General features: G+C 37.0%; 1 protein-coding gene across 1 annotated transcript in view; it reads right to left on the reverse strand.

Moving 5' to 3' along the window:
- Window positions 1–879: 879 nt before the first annotated feature.
- The window catches only part of CLCA2 (chloride channel accessory 2), a 58,376-nt gene continuing 37,335 nt past the window's right edge, over window positions 880–21,920 (reverse strand). Inside the window, exons 13-15 of the mRNA XM_020877262.2 lie at window positions 20,063–20,233; window positions 16,474–16,707; window positions 880–8,006 (exon numbers count right to left, since the gene is read on the reverse strand). Of these exons, the coding sequence (XP_020732921.2) occupies window positions 7,564–8,006; window positions 16,474–16,707; window positions 20,063–20,233 (848 nt within the window). The 3' untranslated portion in view covers window positions 880–7,563. The remainder of the gene's footprint in view (window positions 8,007–16,473; window positions 16,708–20,062; window positions 20,234–21,920) is intronic.

The raw sequence follows: 21,920 nt of genomic DNA on the forward strand, positions 1-21,920 counted from the left end.
ATGTAGTATACTTTTTGGTGTACTTACATTTTGGTTAGGATTTTTTGCATCTATGTTCATGAGAGGGATTGGCCTTAACTTTTCCTTTCTTATAATGGTCGTGCCAGGTATTAGTTTCAAGGCTATCTGGTATCAAAAATGTTGGAAAATGTTTCCTATTTTTCTATTCTCTTGAATAGTTTTAAACAAACTATTTGTTTAAAATATATTATTTCTTCTTTAAATTTCCTTCTGACTATTGTTTTAGCTTCATCCTGTAAGTTTTGCTATGACATATTTTAATTATTATTCAGTTCCAAATATTTTCTTTTATTTTGGGTTCTTTTATTAGCATATGTGCTATGTGAAAAGAAGGCTATTGCTTAATTTGCAAACATCTGGGGAGTCTCTAGATAATCTATTATTAATTTCTAGTTTAATTCCACTGGAGCCAGAAAGCATACTCTTAAGACTTAAATTATTTGATATTGGTTGAATCTTACTTTTTACCTCAGCTTATGGTCTGTTTGGTAAAATGTTTCATGGGCTTTTGAGAAAAATATTTTCTCTGTAGTTATTAAGTTACAGTGTTCTGTACATGTTTAACCAAGTTAATTAATCATGTTATCCAAATATTCTCATTCGTTACCAATTTTTGTCTTTTTACTGAGATATGTTAAAATCTCCAATTATAATTGTGAACTTATCTATTTATTTTTCTTCATATTCAGTTCAGCTATGGTTTTGGTGTAGGCAAATTTAGGATTGTTATATAATTATCATCACAAAATGTCTTTTCTATCTCTAACAATACCTCTTGCATAAAATCTACTTTTAATGATATTAACTATGGTATACTGGTATTTTGAATATTGAAAAGTTAAAAAAAACACAGCACAGTTCTTGGCATATGGAATTTATTCAATAAAGTATCTTTACACTTCTTCTTCATTCCATTTACCCAAACTGTAGCCTTGAAGGGGAAGACTGGAGAGGAGTCAACATGAAAAAGCTGGGGCTTTGCATTAGATGGCATCAAGTAAGAATGACCAATATATATATGTAGGACATTGGTGTGTTTAACAGGTAATTTTAAGCTGTTTGCCATATAGCACCCCAATATTACTCCTGCTTCCACCCCCCTAGTTCATGACATCCTTTAGTAATGGTAATAAGACTGTAAGGTATTCATACATTATTGATGACAGAAAAATTGGTACAAATGTTTTGGAAGGACATATGCATTACAGTTTAAGTGTGTTTGTCTTTCAACATAGCAATTCCATCCTGGGAATTTACCAATTGACTCATACAGGTGTATAAGATTATATGTACAAGGGTAATATAATTTGTCCCTCAAAATATACTTTATAATAGCAAGAAGTAGAATTAATAAGTAAGCTTATTGATTATCTATTTTATCACATCTTTAACATCTGTAGTTTTAATAATAGCATGTATTACTTTTGTAAGTGAACTAAATTCATACATAAAACTAAAATATTAAACTAAATACTCTCATTGGAAATCCTAAAATTCTAGCATAGAAGTGGTAGTTCTGTTTTCTCTATTCTTAACTTCTCACCTATTTTCTCTTTATTCTTCCATTTAACACTCTCCGTTTTCTTTTATCTTCATGCTCTTGCTTCTTCTTCCCTATATTAGTGTGAAGTAAGTTTATACCAGTTTTATAAATGTTCTTTTGAATGTTTGCTAACTTATGTTGCTTCTGTTCCACAAGCCAGGATATCTTTCTGTCGAAAGCTATTGCCCGTTGTACTGAAGGAATTCCTCCTTCTTGTGCCCTTGAGACAAGTGTTCTAGAGAACAGCTCAGAAAACAGCTTTTTGATAAGATTTAGAAGCCTCCCTGGAGGCTCAGATGGCAAAGAATCTGCCTGCAGTGCGGGAGACCTGTGTTCGATCCCTGGGTTGGAAACGTCCCCTGGAGGAGGGCATGGAAACCCACTCCAGTATTCTTGCCTGGAAAATCCCCATGGGCACATGCATGTAAGAAAAGGTGGCCTTAGAGAACCTAGTGCGTTACAGTCCACGGGGTCACAAAGAGTCAGATATGACTGAGCGACTAAACACAGCAACCTGTAGCTGAGAGGAGACAAAATTGGCTACCATCTGGGTTGCTTTCCACCCATGCATGAAATCATCTTGCTGAAAAGAGCTTTATAGTCTAAGTGCAGAAGGAATTTATGGAGGGAGGCATCTCTTTTGATCTTTGGGGACAAGCTCTAATTACCTTCATGCATATGAGCATACGTTTCTGTGCCTTTGAGTACTTCTCTGTCTATCATCATGTATTCTATAACTGTATCACTAGCTTTCATATTTTATTTTGTCTCTATCTTTGTGCCTGAGCTGTGCTTTTTCTATTTCCTATGATCTGTTGTTCAGTTGCTTCGTCGTGTCTGACTTTTTGCAAGCCCATGGACTGCAGAATGCCGGGCTTCCCTGTTCTTCACCATCTCCTGAAGCTTGCTCAAACTCATGTCCATTGAGTCAGTGATGCCATCCAACCATCTCGTCCTCTGTCCTCCCCTTCTCCTCCTGCCTTCAATCTTTCCCACCATCAGGGTCTTTTCCAATGAGTTGGCTCTTTGCATCAGGTGGCCAAATTATTGGAGCTTCAGCATCAGCATCAGTCCTTCCAAAGGATATTCAGGGCTGATTTCTTTTAGGATTGACTGGTTTAATCTCTTTGCAGTCCAAGGGACTCTTAAGAGTCTTCTCCAACACCACAGGTTAAAAGCATCAACTCTCTGGTGCTCAGACTTCTTTATGGTCCAACTCTCACATCCATATATGTGAAAGTGAAAGTCACTCAGTTGTGTCCAACTCTTTGCGACCCAACTGTATAGTCCATGGAACCCATCTCCAACTCTTTGTGAGTGTCCAACTCTTTGCGACCCAACTATATATTCTGTATAGTCCAAGGAATTCTCCAGGAAAGAATACTGGAATGGATATCCTTTCCTTTCTCCAGGGGATCTTCCTAACCCAGGGATCAAACCTAGATCTCCTACATTGCAGGAGGATTCTTTACCAGCTGAATCATAAGAGAAGCCCCACATCCATACATGGCTACTGGAAAAAACATAGCTTTGACTATATGGACCTTTGTTGGCAAAGTAATGTCTCTGCTTTTTAATATGCTGTCTAGGTTGGTCATAACTTTCCTTCCAAGGAGTATGCATCTTTTAATTTCAAGGCTGCAGTTACCATCTGCACTGATTTTGGAGTCCAAGAAAATAAAGTCCTATGATACATATAAAATAAATCAGATTCTCATTTCTTCAGAGCCCACTATTTATCTGACTTCCCCTCTGCTTCTATTCCTTGTTTCCCTGTATTTTACATTCACAGATAATAACACAGATCTTAGCACATAAAGCAGCATCCACCCAACTTTATATCCATTTCCCTTCTTAATTTTTCATCAGCTAGATTTTCTACCAGCCTCATATGAGTTAAATCTTCTAACATGGACTGCCTTCACTTTATTTGAACTATTTGTTTCTATTCATTTTGTCTTCTCTACTTCATTTAGATCTGGTTCAATTTTGCTCTCATTTTCCCCTTCGGCTCAGCTGGTAACCAATCCACTAGTAGTGTGGGAGACCTGGGTTCGATCCCTGGGTTGAGAAGATCCCCTGGAGAAGGGAAAGGCTCTCCACTCCAGTATTCTGGCCTGGAGAATTCCATGGACTGTATAGTTCATGGACTCACAAAGAGTCAGATAGGACTGAGAGACTTTCACTTTCCCTTTTCTCTTTTCTTACATTCATGTGTCAGATGTCCATATGAATGGTGCCTTTCTCTTCCTCCCTGTGAAGCAAGGTTTCTCAATCATGGCACTATTGACGTTTTTTGGCTGCCTAGATTTTAAAATATATCTTTCTTCAATATAAAGCTTCTCATTGGCAGATATTTTTTAGCATTCTAAGATATCATTTTTTTTCTGCCCTCAATTATTTCTGATGAGTAGTTAGTCACCTTTTCTATAATATATGTAGGTGTTATTTTCTTTATATAGATGCCAATTTTAGATTCACTGAGCATGTTAGATCTGTGGGTTGGTAGTTTGAATCAAATTTGGAAAATTTTCATATTTCTTTGAATATTTTATGCTCTATTTCCCTCCCTTTAATTCTGGTACTTATTTATGTGTACAGTAGACTACTCAATAATGTCACACAAGTCATTTTTTTTTTTTAATGAAATGCTTCAGTTTAGACGCTTTCTAATTTCCTCTCTTTAAGTCATATGATCCTTTCTTCTGTAGTGCCAGTCTGTTGTTAATCCATTACAGACTTTTTCCATACATTTCATTTTTCAATTTTAGGATTTTGATTTACTTGTTTTTAAAGACTTTCACATCTTTCCTGAAATTCTTCCTCAATTAATCACTTATATCTGTCTTTTCCTATAATTTATCTTATTTACAATGTTATTGTAAACTAATTATCTACCAGTTCCAAATCTGGATCATTTTTGGATCATCTTTTATTGACAAAGTTTTATTCTTATTAATTATAGAACACATTTCCTGCTTGTTGCCATGTATGTTAATGTTTTATTATATACTGGGTGATAAATTGTAAAGATGTTATGTCATCTTTCTCTGAGTTATGTTCTAGCATAATCAAATTATTGGTGAATATAATCTTGATTCTATAGAGTATTGGTTTTAGACTTTGTCAGAACAGATCTATTTTAGTTTTGCCCTTGGTTCTAGGGCCTAATTCTTAGTCTGTGGTGTGATCCTTACCACTGCTGTGGCCCTTCCAGAGTTCCAGTGAAAACACAAGGTCTTACCAACTCCTCCAACTTAGATGAGGTTGAACCTCCTTTCTTATGGCTCTGTTCTATTGATGATCACTGGGGTCTCGAAATCAGTATCATCCCACATTTACCGCATCTTTCTTATTGTCTAATGTACACCTGGATAAGCCTAGGTTTACTAGGCAGGAGATGAGCTCCTAGCAAGCAGTTGCAAGCACCATGTTTCTTTCAAAGAACTCACTTGTTTAAGCAGACTTTCTTGCAATGAGTAAAAGAGAAGCCGACAAAGTGTTTTTCACTCCCTCACAATCACTGAAGCTTGTTTACCCTATACCTTTGATGAGATCACTCTTTCAACTCTGCTATATTTCACTTTACTACTTCAACATCATTAATCTGTTTCAGTTCTGTCTCTCTCAATGCAGTGATTTGTGGATTTAAAGCCATGTGTTCATACTATACCTACAAAACTAAAAGAAAAAAAAAAAAAACCCTGTTCCTTCAGCCTAATCCTGTTTTCTTGCTTATTAACCTTGAAGATTTAAATATTTCTAGGCATATCCCTGGCATTTTTCCACATTTTCTTAAATAGACAGGAGTAAACTTCCCTGGTGGTCCAGTGGTTGAGATTATACATTATGCATTGCCAGTGCAGGGGACACAGGTTTGATCCCTGGTCTGGGAAGATCCCACATGCCAAGGAGCACCTGGGTCCATGTGCCATGGTTACTGAAGCCCTGAAGCTCTAAAACCTGGGTACCGCAATTACCAAAACCTGCCTGCCTAGAGCTCACACCCTGCAACAAGAGAAGCCACGACAACGAGAAGCCTTCACACACAACAAAGAGTAGCCCCTGCTTGCTGCAACCAGAGAAAGCCCACACGGCAACAAAGACCAACACCGCCAAAATAAATAAATAAACAAATTAAAAAATAGGCAGGAGTGAAAGAGCATTATGACAACTTCACTCCTGTATACTCTGCCATTAGCCAGCACAGTGCTTTAGATTACTCCCTTAACCCTTCATTTCCCTATTTATAAATTGAGGAGAAGATTTGAAAACCCACCCACCCCATCTCAGTATTTTACCAGCTTAGTGAAGCTGCAAAAAAGCAGATCCCAGGATACCGACACAATGAAAGAAAGGGATGAGGGACTGTCTGCCAAGTGAAGTCTTGAAGTCCCCATCAGTGAAAATTTAGGCCCCACGAGACTCAGCATGTGACAGGCCAGACCTGGGATGTCATATGAACTGCAAGGAGGCAGCCTAGGTAGAGGTATTTGCTGGTCATTTTACTCCCCAGCACTGTTCTTGAGTCTCTTACTCAAGGTTTCATGCTCTTTGTCTCTTTGCATTCTTCTTCCAGCTCCCCACTATTCCCTCTCCACCTCCAAAGTGAAAGTGAAAGTGAAGTCGCTCAGTCGTGTCTGACTCTTTGCGACCCAATAGGCAGTAGCCTGCACCAGGCTCCTCCGTCCATGGGATTTTCTAGGCAAGAGTACTGGAGTGGGTTGCCATTTCCTTCTCCAGGGAATCTTCCCAACCCAGGGATCGAACCCAAGTCTCCCGCATTGTAGACAGACGCTTTACCGTCTGAGCCACCAAGGAAGTCCACCTCCAAAACTTAATCTAATTGTCATTCTTAGTTGGTACTAGTAATGAAACAGTTCTATTCCACATTATTGTTAATATTTACCCAATAAAATTTTAAGTTCCATAATATGCAAAGCATGTAATTTTATTGCCCCATAGTCTTAAAAAAATAAGAGTAAAATTAAATAAAAGATAATTTTTTATTTCCTTATGACCTGTGCTTGCCTCTCTCTAGTCACCCTCCACCCCTGTAGGTAAATACCTGTAGGTAAATAATCTTTTATGGGGAAAGGATTCCTGAAGTCTTATTTAAACAGTAAAAAACAGAATTCGTTAATAATTTCCAAAGGTCAGTTTCTCCCCTGTGACTTCTTTGGTTGAAGTTGAATGAAATGATATAGCCTATATATGTGTTAAAATATGCTCAGAACTATGTACTTTTTTCTTTACTTAGTCTTATGAGAACTATAACCATTTTCATTGAATAACACTCAAAGCAAATTACTTGGAAAGCAGCTTTGATAAGAGTAGAACACTATAACCAATAAATTTATTATACCTCTGTTATAAAACCAGTGTCGGGGACAAGGATAACACCTACATTTTAAGGTTAACTCTTACAATGAACCAAATCTCTTTGCGCATTAGCAGTGGCATCTATCTATAGTCTAATTAACCAAATGAAAGAAGAAAAGAACTTTACAATAAGTGCTTCATATAGAAAATACAACTTGACTTTTAGTCATAAACAAGCAACCTGTTCTGAACAAATAAGGAGAAATGAAAAATTAATCATAACAACTGAACAATTGTTTCCTGTAGATAATTATGCTGTATCATTCAGGCATAACCTCCTTCTCTTTACTTGGGGCTGTTTTTCCTCTTCAATAGAGCAAGCTTTTGAATCTTTGCTTCAATTTTACTATTGCCTTTGCCTTTCAACACATTAGCTTAGAGAATAAATTCCATTATTTTGTCCATAGCCAAAGCCTAAAGGTTTTCTAATTCCTCTCCCCCTAAATTAATGCTATAAAAAAGATTTTTTGTCTATTTACCGTGTAAAATTCTGATATATACAGCACAGAAACTCAAGGCATTTTTAATAATTTGATGTTAATTTGACTTTATTAGTATGTTTTTGTAAAGTGTAAAAGCCACTTATATTTAAGAGGGAATGTACTCTGTACATTTGCTCATAGTAATTTTGTTTCATTCTCTTTCTTACCTGCTTTCTTTTTCCTTTTTAAAACACAGTGTGTTACAACTATAGTGAGGCAAATGATTCCTATAATACCTATTGCTGTCAGAACTCCTTTTAATATAAGATCATCTCTGGCAAGTACAGGAGAAGAATTTGGGAGAATCAACAGAGATGCCTGTGCAATGTTAGAGACATCAGACTTTAAGGAGTTTCTATCTACTGCTCGTATTGCCATATAAATTCTGTGGCTCTTTTGTGCCTCTCCATCAGGTTGGTGTTCAGGTCTGTTTGTGAAAAGCTCTGATGAGAATTTAAATATCTCCTTGGTACCAGCTTGCTGAGGATTTAACTTCGATGTATTCACTAAAATGGCATTGCTAAAGTCATCTTGAATCTTCTGCAGACTTTTACTCACTCTTATTTCATAGCTGTTAGCTGAAATTAAAAAAAATACAAATGGGAAGTTAATATGATTTTGAATAAACTCTCTAGTTTATTAGAAATGGCTTAATGACAATAGCAATCAAAAAATCAAAATACCTATGAATAAACAAGCGAGAAATATGCATATGAACAAAACTTTTAAGACACTACATAAGAACTCATACTAAAAACTGAATAAGAGAAAAGTTTTATTATTTTTTCAATAGCAAGATTCAACAGAATAAAAGATGTTATTTTTCCTTGTTATTTTATAAATTTTACATGATTTTATTAAAAGTACCTCTAGTTTCTGTTTTAACAAGCTTATTGAAAGTTTAAACAGAAACTAAATAATCAAAATTAGCCATATAAATTTGCAAAATAGCAAATTTTTAGTGGAAGGACTGACTTTATCATATATAAAAATCTTGCAATGCTTCAATAGCTAAAAAACTGCAGCACAGGTGCATGAATAGATTCGTATATAAAAATCAGCCAAAATATATTCAGGAATTTAGTATATGATAAATAGAATCCAAGTTAATGGGGGAAGGTACAAATTTCTTGATAATGATATTATAACAATTGGGCAAAAAGATGGGAAAAATATGATCCATACTGCAAACATTTTTTTCAGGATAAAAACTTCAAAGTAAATAAAAAGTTTGATGTAAAAAAATATTAAATAGTAGGAAACAATGAATGAATTTCTTTAAAAACCTGAAGTGGAAAAGGACCTTATAATTAGGACTCAAGATTCAGATGCCATAAACAAAAAATTCCATGAATTTATACACATAAAATAAAAATTTTCTACATGGGAAAAAGACTCCTAAGCAAAATATAAGCATATATGTTAAGTGACAAAAATATTTGTAACTTAAAGATAAATGGTAATGGTTGAGTGGCTTCTATTGGACTAACTCACTAGCAGATAATAGATATAAACTCTGAAGAAGGAAAGGGGAAAGAAAAACTAGAATCCAATAAAAACAAATAAGAACCAAAGGAATTACAACCTGTAAAAGAAGAAAACCAGACTTGGACTAATTTACACTTATACAACTTTTCCTTTGAAGGTACTTTCCACTTCAGTACAGCTATCTAGAACTGATACACAAAGCTACTATCTTCTTGGTCTTAAAAATTAGAGGAGAAAGTGTGGGATTGCCAGAGTGGTTGAAAATTGAGGGAGCTGCAGAGGGATGAGCCCCAAATCTGGGTATTAGCTTCTCTCACATTATTGGAAGACCTCTGAATTACATGTGTTGGTGAAAAATCAAGGACTCAAGGGAAAAACCATAGCTAGACAGCTGATAAATGGAGTGGAGTCTTCTGCCAGTGCCCATCACAGGGGAGATATAGAGTTTGAAGTGTGAGTCTTGCCACTTTAAAGGAGCTTGGTAAATATCTTGACATGCCTATTAAAACACTATAAAAGCTGTGCCTTAGGAATAAAATTGTGTCCCAGGATTAAGCGATATGCCATATGATTAAGAGCAAAACTGAAATAGACAAACACTAGCCAAAAGTAAAATCAAGCATCCTAAAATTCCAGGTGATCCAAGGTATCTACTAGAAAATTTCAAAACTCTCCAGGGGAATACAACAAAGTCCAGAGTCTATAATTTACTACCATATGTCCAATATATAATAAAAATTACTAGACATGCAAAGAAAGGAAAAATGTGATATGTAGTCAAGAAATATATCAGCAAATCAAAGCAGTCACAAATGACAGATTTGAAATTAATAGACAAGGATCTTAAAATAACCATGGTGAATATGGTCTACACACAAGACAAGCTGGATATAGTGAATGAAGGCATAGGAAATTTGAAGAGAGATATGAAGACTTTAAAAAGGAAACAATTGGAAATTTTAGAAAAAAATACAGTGAAAAAAAATCATTTGAGAGGATTAGTAGCAGACTGGACACAATGGAAGAAAGAATTTGTAACCTTGAAGACAGGTCCATTAAAGAAAAGGAACAAAAATTGAACAGAATCTCAATGACTTTTAAGATCCTCAGACATATCCATTTAGTGTGTATGATAAGTTATGATATGATATATAATACTCAGGAAGGAAAGAAGAATAAATTAATGTAGATATTTTTTGAAGATTTATCAGCTGAAAATATTTTAAATTTTATCAAAAGAACACTCCACAGACGTGGAGAGTTCAGTAATCCCCAACAGAGTGAGTATCAGAAAACCACACTTGAGTCACATCATGGTCAATCTTAACACCAAAGATAAAGGAAAATAATTTAAAGCTAACTTGTCAGAAAAAAATTGGGGCCAGAAGACAATGAAATGATATGTTTAAACTGCTGAAAAAAACACTTGTTGCCCAAGAAATATACATCCTAGTGAAAAATGTCCTTTAAAAATTAAGGGACACATTTCAGAAAAATTAATATTGAAAAAAATTGTTATTCAAAGACCTCAACTACAAAGGAAATGATAAAAATTCTGATCTGCAGGAAGAAAAAAAGAGGACTAGAAATGGTGTTTATATCAGATAGGTAGTTAAAAAGGATATATTTTTTTCTCTTTAAAATTTCTTTGAAAGATAATTGATTGTTTAAAACAAAAGCTATAATAATGCATTGTGGGGTTTATAACAAATGTAGAAGTAAAATATATGACAGCAAGATCACAATGGATGACAGAGGGTAAATGGAAATATACTTTCAAAAGATTCACATATTATATGTGTGTGTATGTGTGTTATTTGCTCAGTTGAATCTGACTCTACAACACCATAGACTGTAGCCCGCCAGGCAGCTCTGTCCATGGAATTCTTCGCAAGAATACTGGAGCTGGTTGCCATCCCTTTCTCCAGGGGATCTTCCCAACCCAGGGATCCAACCCAGGGACCCTGCATTGCGGGAAGATTCTTTTCCATCTGAGCCACCCATGTCTCTTTCTATATGTGTAGTAGTATAATACTAATGCAAGGCAGATTCTGATAAGTTAAGAAAAATGCAATTGATAGAAGAGAAGAATTTGAGTAAATGAGGGCAGAATTTTGTTTTGATTTCCCTTATATTGTTTTGACCTTTAAAACTGTGGTAAAATACCGATAACATAAACTTTACCATTTTTACCATTTTTTAAAGTGTATAGTTCATCAGTGTTAAGTACATTTATATTGTTGTACTGCTATGACTTTCAAACTGTATTCATGTATTATCAACTCAAAAACAAAATTATTGGTCAGAAATAATTGATAAAGAGAGCCACCTGTAGTACTAACTCTAATATAGCATAATTCTTACCTAAAATGGTTAAAAATAGATTCAACAGTGAACAGAATTCAACAAAGAACAATTTTATTCTCAGGAACAAAAACAACAGGGCATTCTGAGTTTTAATCAAAAAAATAAAAATATTCTAGTGACTATGTTTTGAGCATTTTCTAAATCTATAATAACTTAATAACGAGACTATTTCTATTTCTGAGTTGTAGTTAGAGTAAAGCACCCTTAAAGAAGGCTGGTAAAACAAAAATCACCTTCATATTCAAACTTATCAATCAGCCAATTTTCTCTGAGTGAACCCAGTTGAATTGCTTCCTACTGTGGATCAAATACAATTGTATAGATATGAATGAGAAGCTAGGTTGACCATCGGATCTACACTCACAATGGAACATGTTCATTTTTCCTGTGCCCTTTGTTCTCTATGGAGAAAGCCCTCCCCATGGGGCTGTGCCAGAATCTTCTAAATAATGAAACAAGTAATATTCCATAAGCCTTTGCATTTACATAGATTTTCCACATACCTAGCTCTCCCTGTGTGAAGCTGATCATCCCATTTTAAAATAAAAAAGACTGGGACTCAGAAGTTTAAATGTCATGCCTATAGTCAAGTTAGCAAGCTGTAGTATGGAGAATGAACTCATTTCTTCTAATTCCAAGTGCCATGTACTTTTAACAATGAGCAGCTATTAAAAATGATTCAGGACAACTATGTAACTACAAAAACTCAAAACTAATTTAGCTCATACATTCATGAAGGTTTCTTTCTGTTTATAACAGTTGTTGCCTCCCTGTGAGAAAGAAAATGGGCTGGTTCTGTATTTTTTACCTCTTAGGTATATCTCTAGTTTTGGCCTCTACCTCTACATTCCCAGTATATTTCAGCTTATGAAAGCAGCTCTCAAGGCCATGAGCAAGACACTTAACCTCTCAGGAACATTCCCTTGCATTTAAAACAAGGGGTCAGACTAGTCTATCTTTAAGATCCTTTCAGGCTCCAAAATGTTATAACTGCTGATATTTACTGAGCATTTAGTATGGACCAGACACTGTTTTGGGCTTCCCAGGTGGCACTAGTGGTAAAGAACCTGTCTGCCAATGCAGGAGACATATGAGACACAGATTCAATCCCTGGGTCGGGAAGATCCTCTGGAGGAGGGCATGGCAACCAACTCCAGTATTGTTGCCTGGATAATCCCGTGGATAGAGGAGCCTGGCAAGCTGTAGTCCATGGGTCGCAAACAGCTGGACACGACTGAAGCAACTTAGCACGCACGCACACACACACACGCGCGCACGCACACGCACACACACACACACACAAATACACACACATGCACACACATGTGCGCGCACACACATGCACGCACACATATTCACACGCACGCACACACGTGCACACACATACACATGCACACACACATACACATACACAAGCACACACACATACACAAGCACACACATACACACGCACACACACATATACACACGCACACACACACAGTTTTAATCCCTCTCTGTGCCTTTTCTCATTCAGTTCTCTCAACTAAGATGGGTACTCTTACTATCTGCTTTTTCAGACTAGAAACCAGAAGTTGAGAGAAATCAAGTAACTTGCCTAAGGCTACACAGATAAAAGGTGGTCCGTCTGATTCCAGAGCTCAATACCTTCTGCTAGGCTACACTGTCTCCTATTTCCTATTTCCTAATAAGCTACTCTTCCAGTTACCAAGGTTTACACTTTCATTAGCATCTTTGCCAATACATTTTTAGTACATGGAGAATCAAAAACCTGACCCAATCTTCAGGGAGTTTACTCTTTGTCAGTGGGTACAGTTCCCACTTCCTCTCTTCATTTGAAATCCAAACCATTCCTTCAGGATTATTTTATGTTTCTCCTACATTGAGCCTTCTTCCATCCAAGAATCATAACTGAGGTTTGGGGGAAGTGGGAAAAAACTATTGTCACTGAAAAGCTTTTCAGAAGCAGCAAATTTTCAACAAATTGTAAAGATAATATATTCAATGACAGTAGTATAAGAACACAATGAAAAGATGTCAGAAAAAACAGTTTGAAAGTCAGGCTGTTAGACATATGGAAGCTACCCAGTACAAGGAAGTAAATGCAAGTTTGGCGCTTTTGTGATCTGTCACTACTCTAAAGGCTCTGCTCAGGCCTCTGGCACTAGAATCTGGCCTTTGATCTGCTTCCACCCACTCTACATCCTTTTAATACCTTTAACTCCCAAAGTCTGAATTATACAAATTGCACTGTGTAATACATAAAATGTTTTTTTGACTATTTTATGTCTTTTCTCTCTTAACATAGGATTATAAGTTCTTGGAGAGTAATACCAACTTAAATTAGTTTTATATAATGTTTAGCACTGTTTACAGGCTTCCTTGATAGTTCAGTTGGTAAAGAATCCACCTGCAATGCAGGAGACCCTAGTTCGATTCCTGGAACAGGAAGATCCGCTGTAGAAGGGATAGGCTACCCATGCCAGTATTCTTGGGCTTTCCCTGTGGCTCAGCTGGTAAAGAATCTGCCTGCAATGCGGGAGACCTGGGTTTGTTCCCTGGTTGAGAAGATCCCCTGGAGAAGAAAAAGGCCACCCACTCCAGTATTCTGGCCTAGAGAATTCCATGGACTATATAGTCCATGGGATTGCAAAGAGTTGGACATGGCTGAACAATTTTCACTTTCACTTAGCACTGTACTGGGCACTTAATATTGCTTAGGTGGTGCTAGTGGTAAAAAACCCACCTGCCAATACAGGAGACATAAAAGATGCAGGTTCAGTCCCTAGGTTGGGAAGATCCCCTGGAGAAGGGCAGGACAACCCACTCCAGTATTCTTGCCTGGAGAATCCCATGGACAGAGGAGCCTGGCAGGCTACAGTCTATGGGGTCGCAAAGAATTGGACATATTGAAGTGACTTAGCACACAGTAAATAATAAAAACTCAGTTTTAACAGTTATTAACCCAAACTCTTAATGAAGAGTTAAGGAAATAACCCATTTCCATAATACCTTGTCCACATATATTCCCAAACATAATAATGATCTGGTAATATTTTGCTTGTTTCATATACTTTGTCATCTTTTTACAGTATATTGTATATGGTAAAGAGTTGGTACTGTATACACAGTGATATATATGAGTTGTTCATTTATTGCTAATAAGGTTTTTAAGAATAGTGAAATTTTTCATAATTGTAATGCCAGAGACATACCCTGATTGTTTTTAACTCTGGTGATAGAGGTGAATATCACAACTTTCTAGACAACAATTTGTGGAAAAAAGAAGGGATGAAAGCACATGTTTATGAGTTAAATAGGCACCTACTTGCTAGTTGGTATATTCATGGCTAATTGGTCAATTTTGCCATTGCTGGGTCATCAAGTCAGTTATGACTGAGTGATCTCAGCAAGTTAGTACACATCTAACCACTCCTTACCTCCCAATCTTTTGTGATTTGAGATTTCACATTGTAACAGGCTTGATATGCTTTAGTCATCCTGCTCTAGTCATCCTCCCCATCCTGCAGGGCCATTTATGTGAATGTGTGAAATCCTCTCTCCCTTTCTAAAGCCCTTTGTAATATCAGTTCTAAAGTCCCATTCAGTTGTATTTCTTCTTTTCAAGCCATCCAAAACCACTGATACGGTACACCCATTTTCTTTGTACTCTTAATTCAGTGGTATAGTTGAAATGCCTGAGAACTGGGAACACAGTTACCAGTAGGCTGAGCTTATCTCTTTTCACACTACTGTGCTTCTGAGGCAGTGAGGAAAGAGGAAAAATACTAGATGGCAGGCACCACACTTACTTTTACATAAAGATGGGAGTGTGTGTGGGTGGCTACTTACTTCAAATAAGAAGCTAGAGAACTCTAGAAACACAAATCAAGAGCCCAGGAAATTTCCTGGGCCCTCTTTCTCCTCCATTTTGTATCATATATGTCACCTTCGTTCATATTTATAATACTTTGTGAAATAGATAGTCTTAGTTCTATTTTTCACATATGCAACTGAGGCTAATAGAGTTTAAGCAAACTGCCAAAGATCCAACAGCTGGACTTATAGTCACAGTGGGGACAACTTTTTGGCTCTAATGTTAAGTTACAGCTGTTTCCATTATACAAGTGATAGACCCATCCCACAGTTTCAATCAATTCATATCTCCAAACTTTAAATTAGGAGAGTCCTTAAATTAGAATGTAAAATATTCCTCTTCCTTCTTTTCTAGCAAGAAGAGATAGATTGTTATAACAGATTTTTCAAGACAAAAGTACAATATTGACTTTCTCAGCAGTGCAGAATTATTTGTAATTAAGACGCTTTCTGGAGAGAGTAGTAGAGAATTATAAGCCAAAAAAAAAAAAAGGTCCAATTTGAAAGCAAGACTGGCAGAGGCCTAAGGTGGCCACTGTTATTCACTGATATTGACAAATTAGCTTTCAAGAGAGAAGGTTGGTTCCTACAGAAATCTCAATCAGAGGCTTTAGGAAATCAACCGTTTCATGTGTAACCAATGATAATCATGTTCTGGTAATGGCAAAGATGTTGGAACATTTATTCTTTCACAAAATTTAGTCTGTTGAGTTGCTATCAAGAACTGAGGTAGGTGGAAGCCTGGAGGCTGGCATAAGAGCATTAGAAAAGAGAGGGTAGAAGAAGGAACTCATCATGCCCAAGCAAGGGTTAGAAAGCCTCAAACTGGAGAACAGGCCCCAGCCTCCCTAACAAAGAACGAGGACCAGGAGTAGGGGAGGACCGTGTGCCAAGTACTTCATGACTTACAGGAATTATTCCCTTCAACTTGAATTGTAAATCCTTGAATTTACAATTTACCATTCAATCTTCGGAAGACTAATCACCTACAGTATTTAAAAGTCCATGCTCTGTCGTGTAAAACCCATTTCTCTTGACCAGATCACTGTTACATGTGATATTCATGTTTCCAACAGAGGTTTCTATATTAGTGTCAGTAAGTCTACCAGGACCTCTTCAATCCTGGGGGAGCTGATACATTCTCTTCCTGCGCTCCAGGATACACGACCTTATCAGCAACTCAAAACTTTTCATGACAACCCTCACAACTTTGTCAGCTGTAAATCCCCAAAGCTATTTTTAGCCAACTGACCCCTGATAGTTATTGGAAATGCCACTTTGTAGAAACACAGACAATGAAAGCAAGAAACCTACCCTGGCCCTGGTCTAAGTCTTCTCCAGGTGCCGTCCAAGATAAAACCACCTCTTCTTCCTCTTTTACAGCCTCCAGGTCAATAATTTTGCATGGTGGGAACACATCAGGATGTGGGCCAGCTGGAACGCCCAGCACAGAAAAGGAGCCCCCTGAGCTTGTTCGGCTAAAGCCCCACTTTTGCTCCTCCTCACTCCTGCCCACTGATTTTCTTGGGGCATTCATCTGAATATTACCTGTGACATCAAAGAAAAAAATAGCCAAAACAACAAATTACAATCTCCTGGATAGCTTGTTTTTATAGATTATTGACATTTTAAGTCCTTATTTCCTTTGCTACATCTTTAGAATAAGTTTGTTTATTCAATAGTTCTTTTATTCATTCAACCATTCATTCATTCAATAAGTATTTTGAGGACATATGCTGTGCCAGCAATCATAGACAAAACAGTATCCCTCACGGAATTTATAAGTCCTATTTATAAACACATGCTTTATAACTGTGGCAAATGTTGAAAGGGAAAAAAAAGGAAGGGTGCTATGCATGCCAATACAGGAGACGCATCCAGGTCTGTAAGATGTCCTGGAGAAGGAAATGGCAATGCACTCCAATATTCCTGCCTGGGAAATCCCATGGACAGAGGAGCCTGGTGGGCTACAGTCCATGGGGTCATAAAGAATTAGACAGGACTTAGCAACTAAGCAGCAACAAATGATTTAGAGTGGAATCAAGGAAGTAACATTTAAAGATTTCCTATAGGCTGAGTAGGAGTCAGGGAGGTAAACAGTGGAGGTTAAGAACATTCCAGGCGGAGAGAACAAGCTGAGAAAAAAATCCCGAGGTACGGAAGAGCTTTGCACATTAGAAAAATTTAAATCTAGGAGGAAGATAGTGTGAGATGAGCGAGGAGAGAGAAGTTCAGGTGGGACCCTGTGGGCCACTGTGATGGTTTTATAGTTTAATCTTACATGCTGTGGGGAAGCAAGGCAGTGCTATGGTCATTTTGCTCTCTGACAGGTCATCTGGCTGCTCTCAGCAGAGAACGGACTAGCAGAGCGAGCAGTGAGGCAGCCGCAACAGTCCAGATAGGAGGAGAGGGTAGCTTGGGCCGGTGACAGCAGTGGAGAGGAGGCAAGCAGGCGTTTTGAGACGCATTTTGGAGATAAAAATCAGCAAAGTCTGGTTATGCATTTGAATATGAAATGGTAAAGGAGAGAAAGTTGGTGAACAAAAAGAATAGCTCCCGCCTTCCTAAAATGAGCAAATGGAAAGACTAACAGGCTAAGAGGAGAAGACAAATTTAAGTGTCAAGGTTTGTGGTCCCTGTAAAACATCTAATTGATGATGTCAAGGAGCCAGTTAGACATAGATTATAAGCTCAAAGAAAAAGTTTTAGCTACATTTAATACTTTTGAACCTCCAAATTTGGAACTTATTGGCATAAAGATGTTATTAAAGCCATGTAGGTTAATGCTATTACCCAGTAAGAATTTCAGCTGTAAAAACAAATAGCATTTGCTGAGTGTATGTCAGGCACTTTTTAAAGTACCTTCCATGTATCAACTATTTAAATTTTTCAGCAATGCTATGAGGAGAGCACAATTGCCCCCATGTTTATAGATGATGAAGCTAAGCATACAGAGTCTAAGCGACTTGCCCAAAGTCACACAACTAGTAAATGGAGGAGCTAGATTTCAAACTCAGGCAATGTGGCTCCAGATAGAAGAGTGAGAAGGTTAAGACTAAGCTCTGATAATTGCTAACACTTAGAGGCTTGGTAGAAAAAGAGGAGGGGTAAAAGAGCCCCTAGAATAAAAATTCCAGAGAATAAAAGGTAATTCAGAGAGTGTGGTATCATAGAAACCAGGAAATGACAAAGGAGAAATCAATCAGCTGTGTTAAGTAAAATGAGGACTGAAATGTGTCCTTTGGACTTAACAACAGGTGGTCATTGGTGACGAGAACCAGAGCAATTCCAGTGGCGTCATGGTCATGTGGCTGGAAGTCTGCTTGCAGTGAGCTGAATAGTAAACTGGGGACAAGAAGGTACAGACAGATTTAATTTCAAGGAACTAGATGACAGAGTAAAGAGGTGGACAGTAGCTTAAGGGGGACCAACAAAATTTCTTTTTAATATTCTCGAATGCTGTTCAGAGGGATCAGTAGTGTGGGGACATGCAAGGGAGAGCTCTCAAGCTCTGAATGAGCAGGCTGGGTGGAATCTACAGCAGATTCAGCAGAGGCCCTGGGGAGGAGAGGAAGGGAGTAGTTGCTGCAGATTCGGAGATTCGGTTGTGTGAAAACAGAGCAGTTGCCATTTTGTGCCATACTGTGCATGTTCAGGGTCATCACCTGAAAATGAGCTAACGAATGTTATGTGAGCTAGGCATGCTTAGAGAAATTAAAATTTTTCTTTCTGTGCTATCAAGGGCCTATATGAAGTACACAGGTAAAAGCAGAGTTGAATATGACTTTTCTATTCTCAGTGTACTGTAGATATTGATATTTGATCCTTTAAATTCATGGCTTTAAAAAAGATACCAGTCTGTAATCTGCAAGCTCCTTGATAGGAATCAAGTCTTATTGATTTGATATCAATAAGTCCTGGTATCCCAAGTTCCTAGGACTAAGCCTGTCACTTACTAGGCTTTCAAAAACGTCAATGTATGATATAAAGGAGATATCTATTTAGAAATGAAGTATTACATCTAGATACAAAATCATATCTTGGTAGTAAAGTTGAGTTACCTTGCGAATTGATTTACGTTGGTTTTGAAGTAATCCAAATTATTTTAAATATAGGTGAGAGCAAGTTATATTCTAGCAACGCAAAAAATATCATGAGATGCAAATCCACTGTAACATCTTAATTGTTTTCTACTGAAAAGTACATATAGTAGAAAAATATAGAATCATGCTACTGTATAGTCCAAATGATTGGTTGTAGCTGCTAAAATACATGTAGGTATTCTTAAAGACTCTGCTGTTTTGCAAATAAGAATGCTTCCAAACATTTTTTAAAATTATGTTTAAAGACTACAGCATATTTCTGTTTGTTATACTTTAACCACTGCTTCCTATCAGGAACTACTATAATAATGGTGTTTAAAAGAGATGTGTATTCGGCACTTTTATCTTGAAGGAAGGCAGAACATCTTCAGGAAGCCCTCATTTTCCCATAATATCCACACTCATATTTTTCCAGGAACTCATTTCCTGTATGGATTGTTTGGGCTGTTTGCTTCCTTCTTTAAACTGCTAACAACTTTTTGCCTCTTCCTTTTGCCTAAAACTCTATAAAGAAATATAGGAGTTGGAACTGAGAAAATTCAACTAATCCCCTTGCCTGGTAGTAATTCTGATAAAGCACTCACAAGAAAGAGGTCAAAATAATCTGTGGGAATTACCTACTGCCTTCCTGTTATCCACTACTATAAATCACTAAGGACTGAAGAGATAATCAACAAATTGTGCACTGACTTGCATGAGTTTTGAAATTCACCTCTCTCTAATACATACACATACACACACTCACTAGAAATACACACACTAAATAATGTTATTCAAATCACAGTATTTATGATTCTTACCATTTGTTATGTAACCTGGTACGTACATAGCATGACTTCCTGGAATAGAGTGGGCGAGGGTGCTTATGCTGGGAGAACGGTTGACATGCACTTTCAAGCTGTATCTACCATTTACAGCAAAGGAGAAAAAATACCTCGAGTAAATTCCATCATTTTTTGTAACATCGGCACCTGTTTATATATATATATAAAAAAACTCAAGGTCAATACTTATCACAGTTGATTACTAACATTTAATTAAGTCATTAAAATAAGATTTATTCTCCTTATTTTTCCAATTTTTGACATATGAGGGCATGCTAATATCTACTTTTGACATGATCAGGTGGTTAAAAAATTCCATTGGCTCTATAATTTCTCCTTGTGATTCATTAACCTCTGAAAATTTATTTTCTAAAGGTGAATGAGTTGTACCTGCTTTAGTGCTAGTAAAGCATTTAATCACCTTTAGAGTTCTCATCTCTATCACTGAAAATAGGACTAGGTTTTCACAGAAACCAAATACATTCTTAAGTCAGTATATAGTCACAGACCCTTTGGATGTAAAAGTTTTCTGCTCCCAGTGAATAAATATATATACACATAAACACACACTTTCATACAAATTCAAGATGTTTATGAATACCCTGAAGCCCTGATTAAAAAAAAAACAACAAACTTTGGTAGTTGATATAACAATGTGAAATTATTTAATTTCCTCATTAGAGGATACATGGAACTGTTGTTCTCAATTTGAAGAGGCTCACTGACTTGGAGAATGACAGGCTTTGGGATCTGTCTGCTTCAGGAGAATGTGCCTTTATTTCTGGAGGCATTCTGAAAGCTTGCTAGACTTTCTTCCATTTGCATTGCTCCTCAGAGAGTCATTCAATTCCAAACCAAGTACGTGACTGAATGGCAGCAAGGCCTGGACTCCAGGGCAGCCACGGAAGGTGTAGCTGAGGCCGGAGATCACATTCACTGTTCAAGTGCCGACGGCCACATGGGGCAAGAAGCTTGTTTTATTCTAGGGCCAGTTCGGCTCTCACCACACACCCAAGCCCTGCACTGAAGGGCTCTAGAATCTCAGCTAGAGAGGCAGGGCTGCTTCTTAACATGAGAAAAATGGGAGTATATTTTATTAAAACAAAAACATTAAGCACTTTATCATCATAGTAGTTTTAGAAAACCTTTTTATGTACTGGAAAGGAACCAGATCTTGATATTTATTGTTTTAATTATTTATAAAGGTCTATCTTTGTTGAGAAATGATAAAACCAAATCTCTTCCTGCCATGATTACCACTGTTACCTCTTTTAATTGCTGAGTCAGAAAGAAATGGGAAAGAACACTGACTTGGATCTCAGGGGGCTTTTTTAAGGTCTGGATCTGCCACTTAGTAGCTGATCCCTCTGAGCCTCTGTTTCTCTCCTATAAAATGGGCATAACATCTCACATGGTGATTGTGATGATTACTTGAGAGTATGCATAAGAAAGTACATTTTAAATTATGACATTTTATTAGTATAAATTTTATTATTGTTCATTTTATTAGCTGATATATACTATTTCCACTATAAAAATAAGTATTAGAAAACTATATGCAAGTGTGTAAATACAGGGGGAAAATAAAAATTTACACTTTGATGTTTAAACAGCCTTTTCATTGTTTCTTTCATCCGGCTTAAATTTTGACATCAAATAAATAAAATGGTTCCAGGGAATAAATATAAAAGCCTATTGAGCATATTGAACATGAGACAGCAGGATCTGTTCTCCAGGCCAGCCCAAGTGTATTTTTGGACTATACACAAAAAGTGAAAGGTGTGGCATCAGAGTCTGAAAAATTGTTTGGCTCCATTCCAATAGGCAAAACAAG

The sequence above is a fragment of the Odocoileus virginianus genome, chromosome 5 (genome assembly GCF_023699985.2).
Source record: "Odocoileus virginianus isolate 20LAN1187 ecotype Illinois chromosome 5, Ovbor_1.2, whole genome shotgun sequence".
NCBI lineage: Eukaryota > Metazoa > Chordata > Mammalia > Artiodactyla > Cervidae > Odocoileus > Odocoileus virginianus.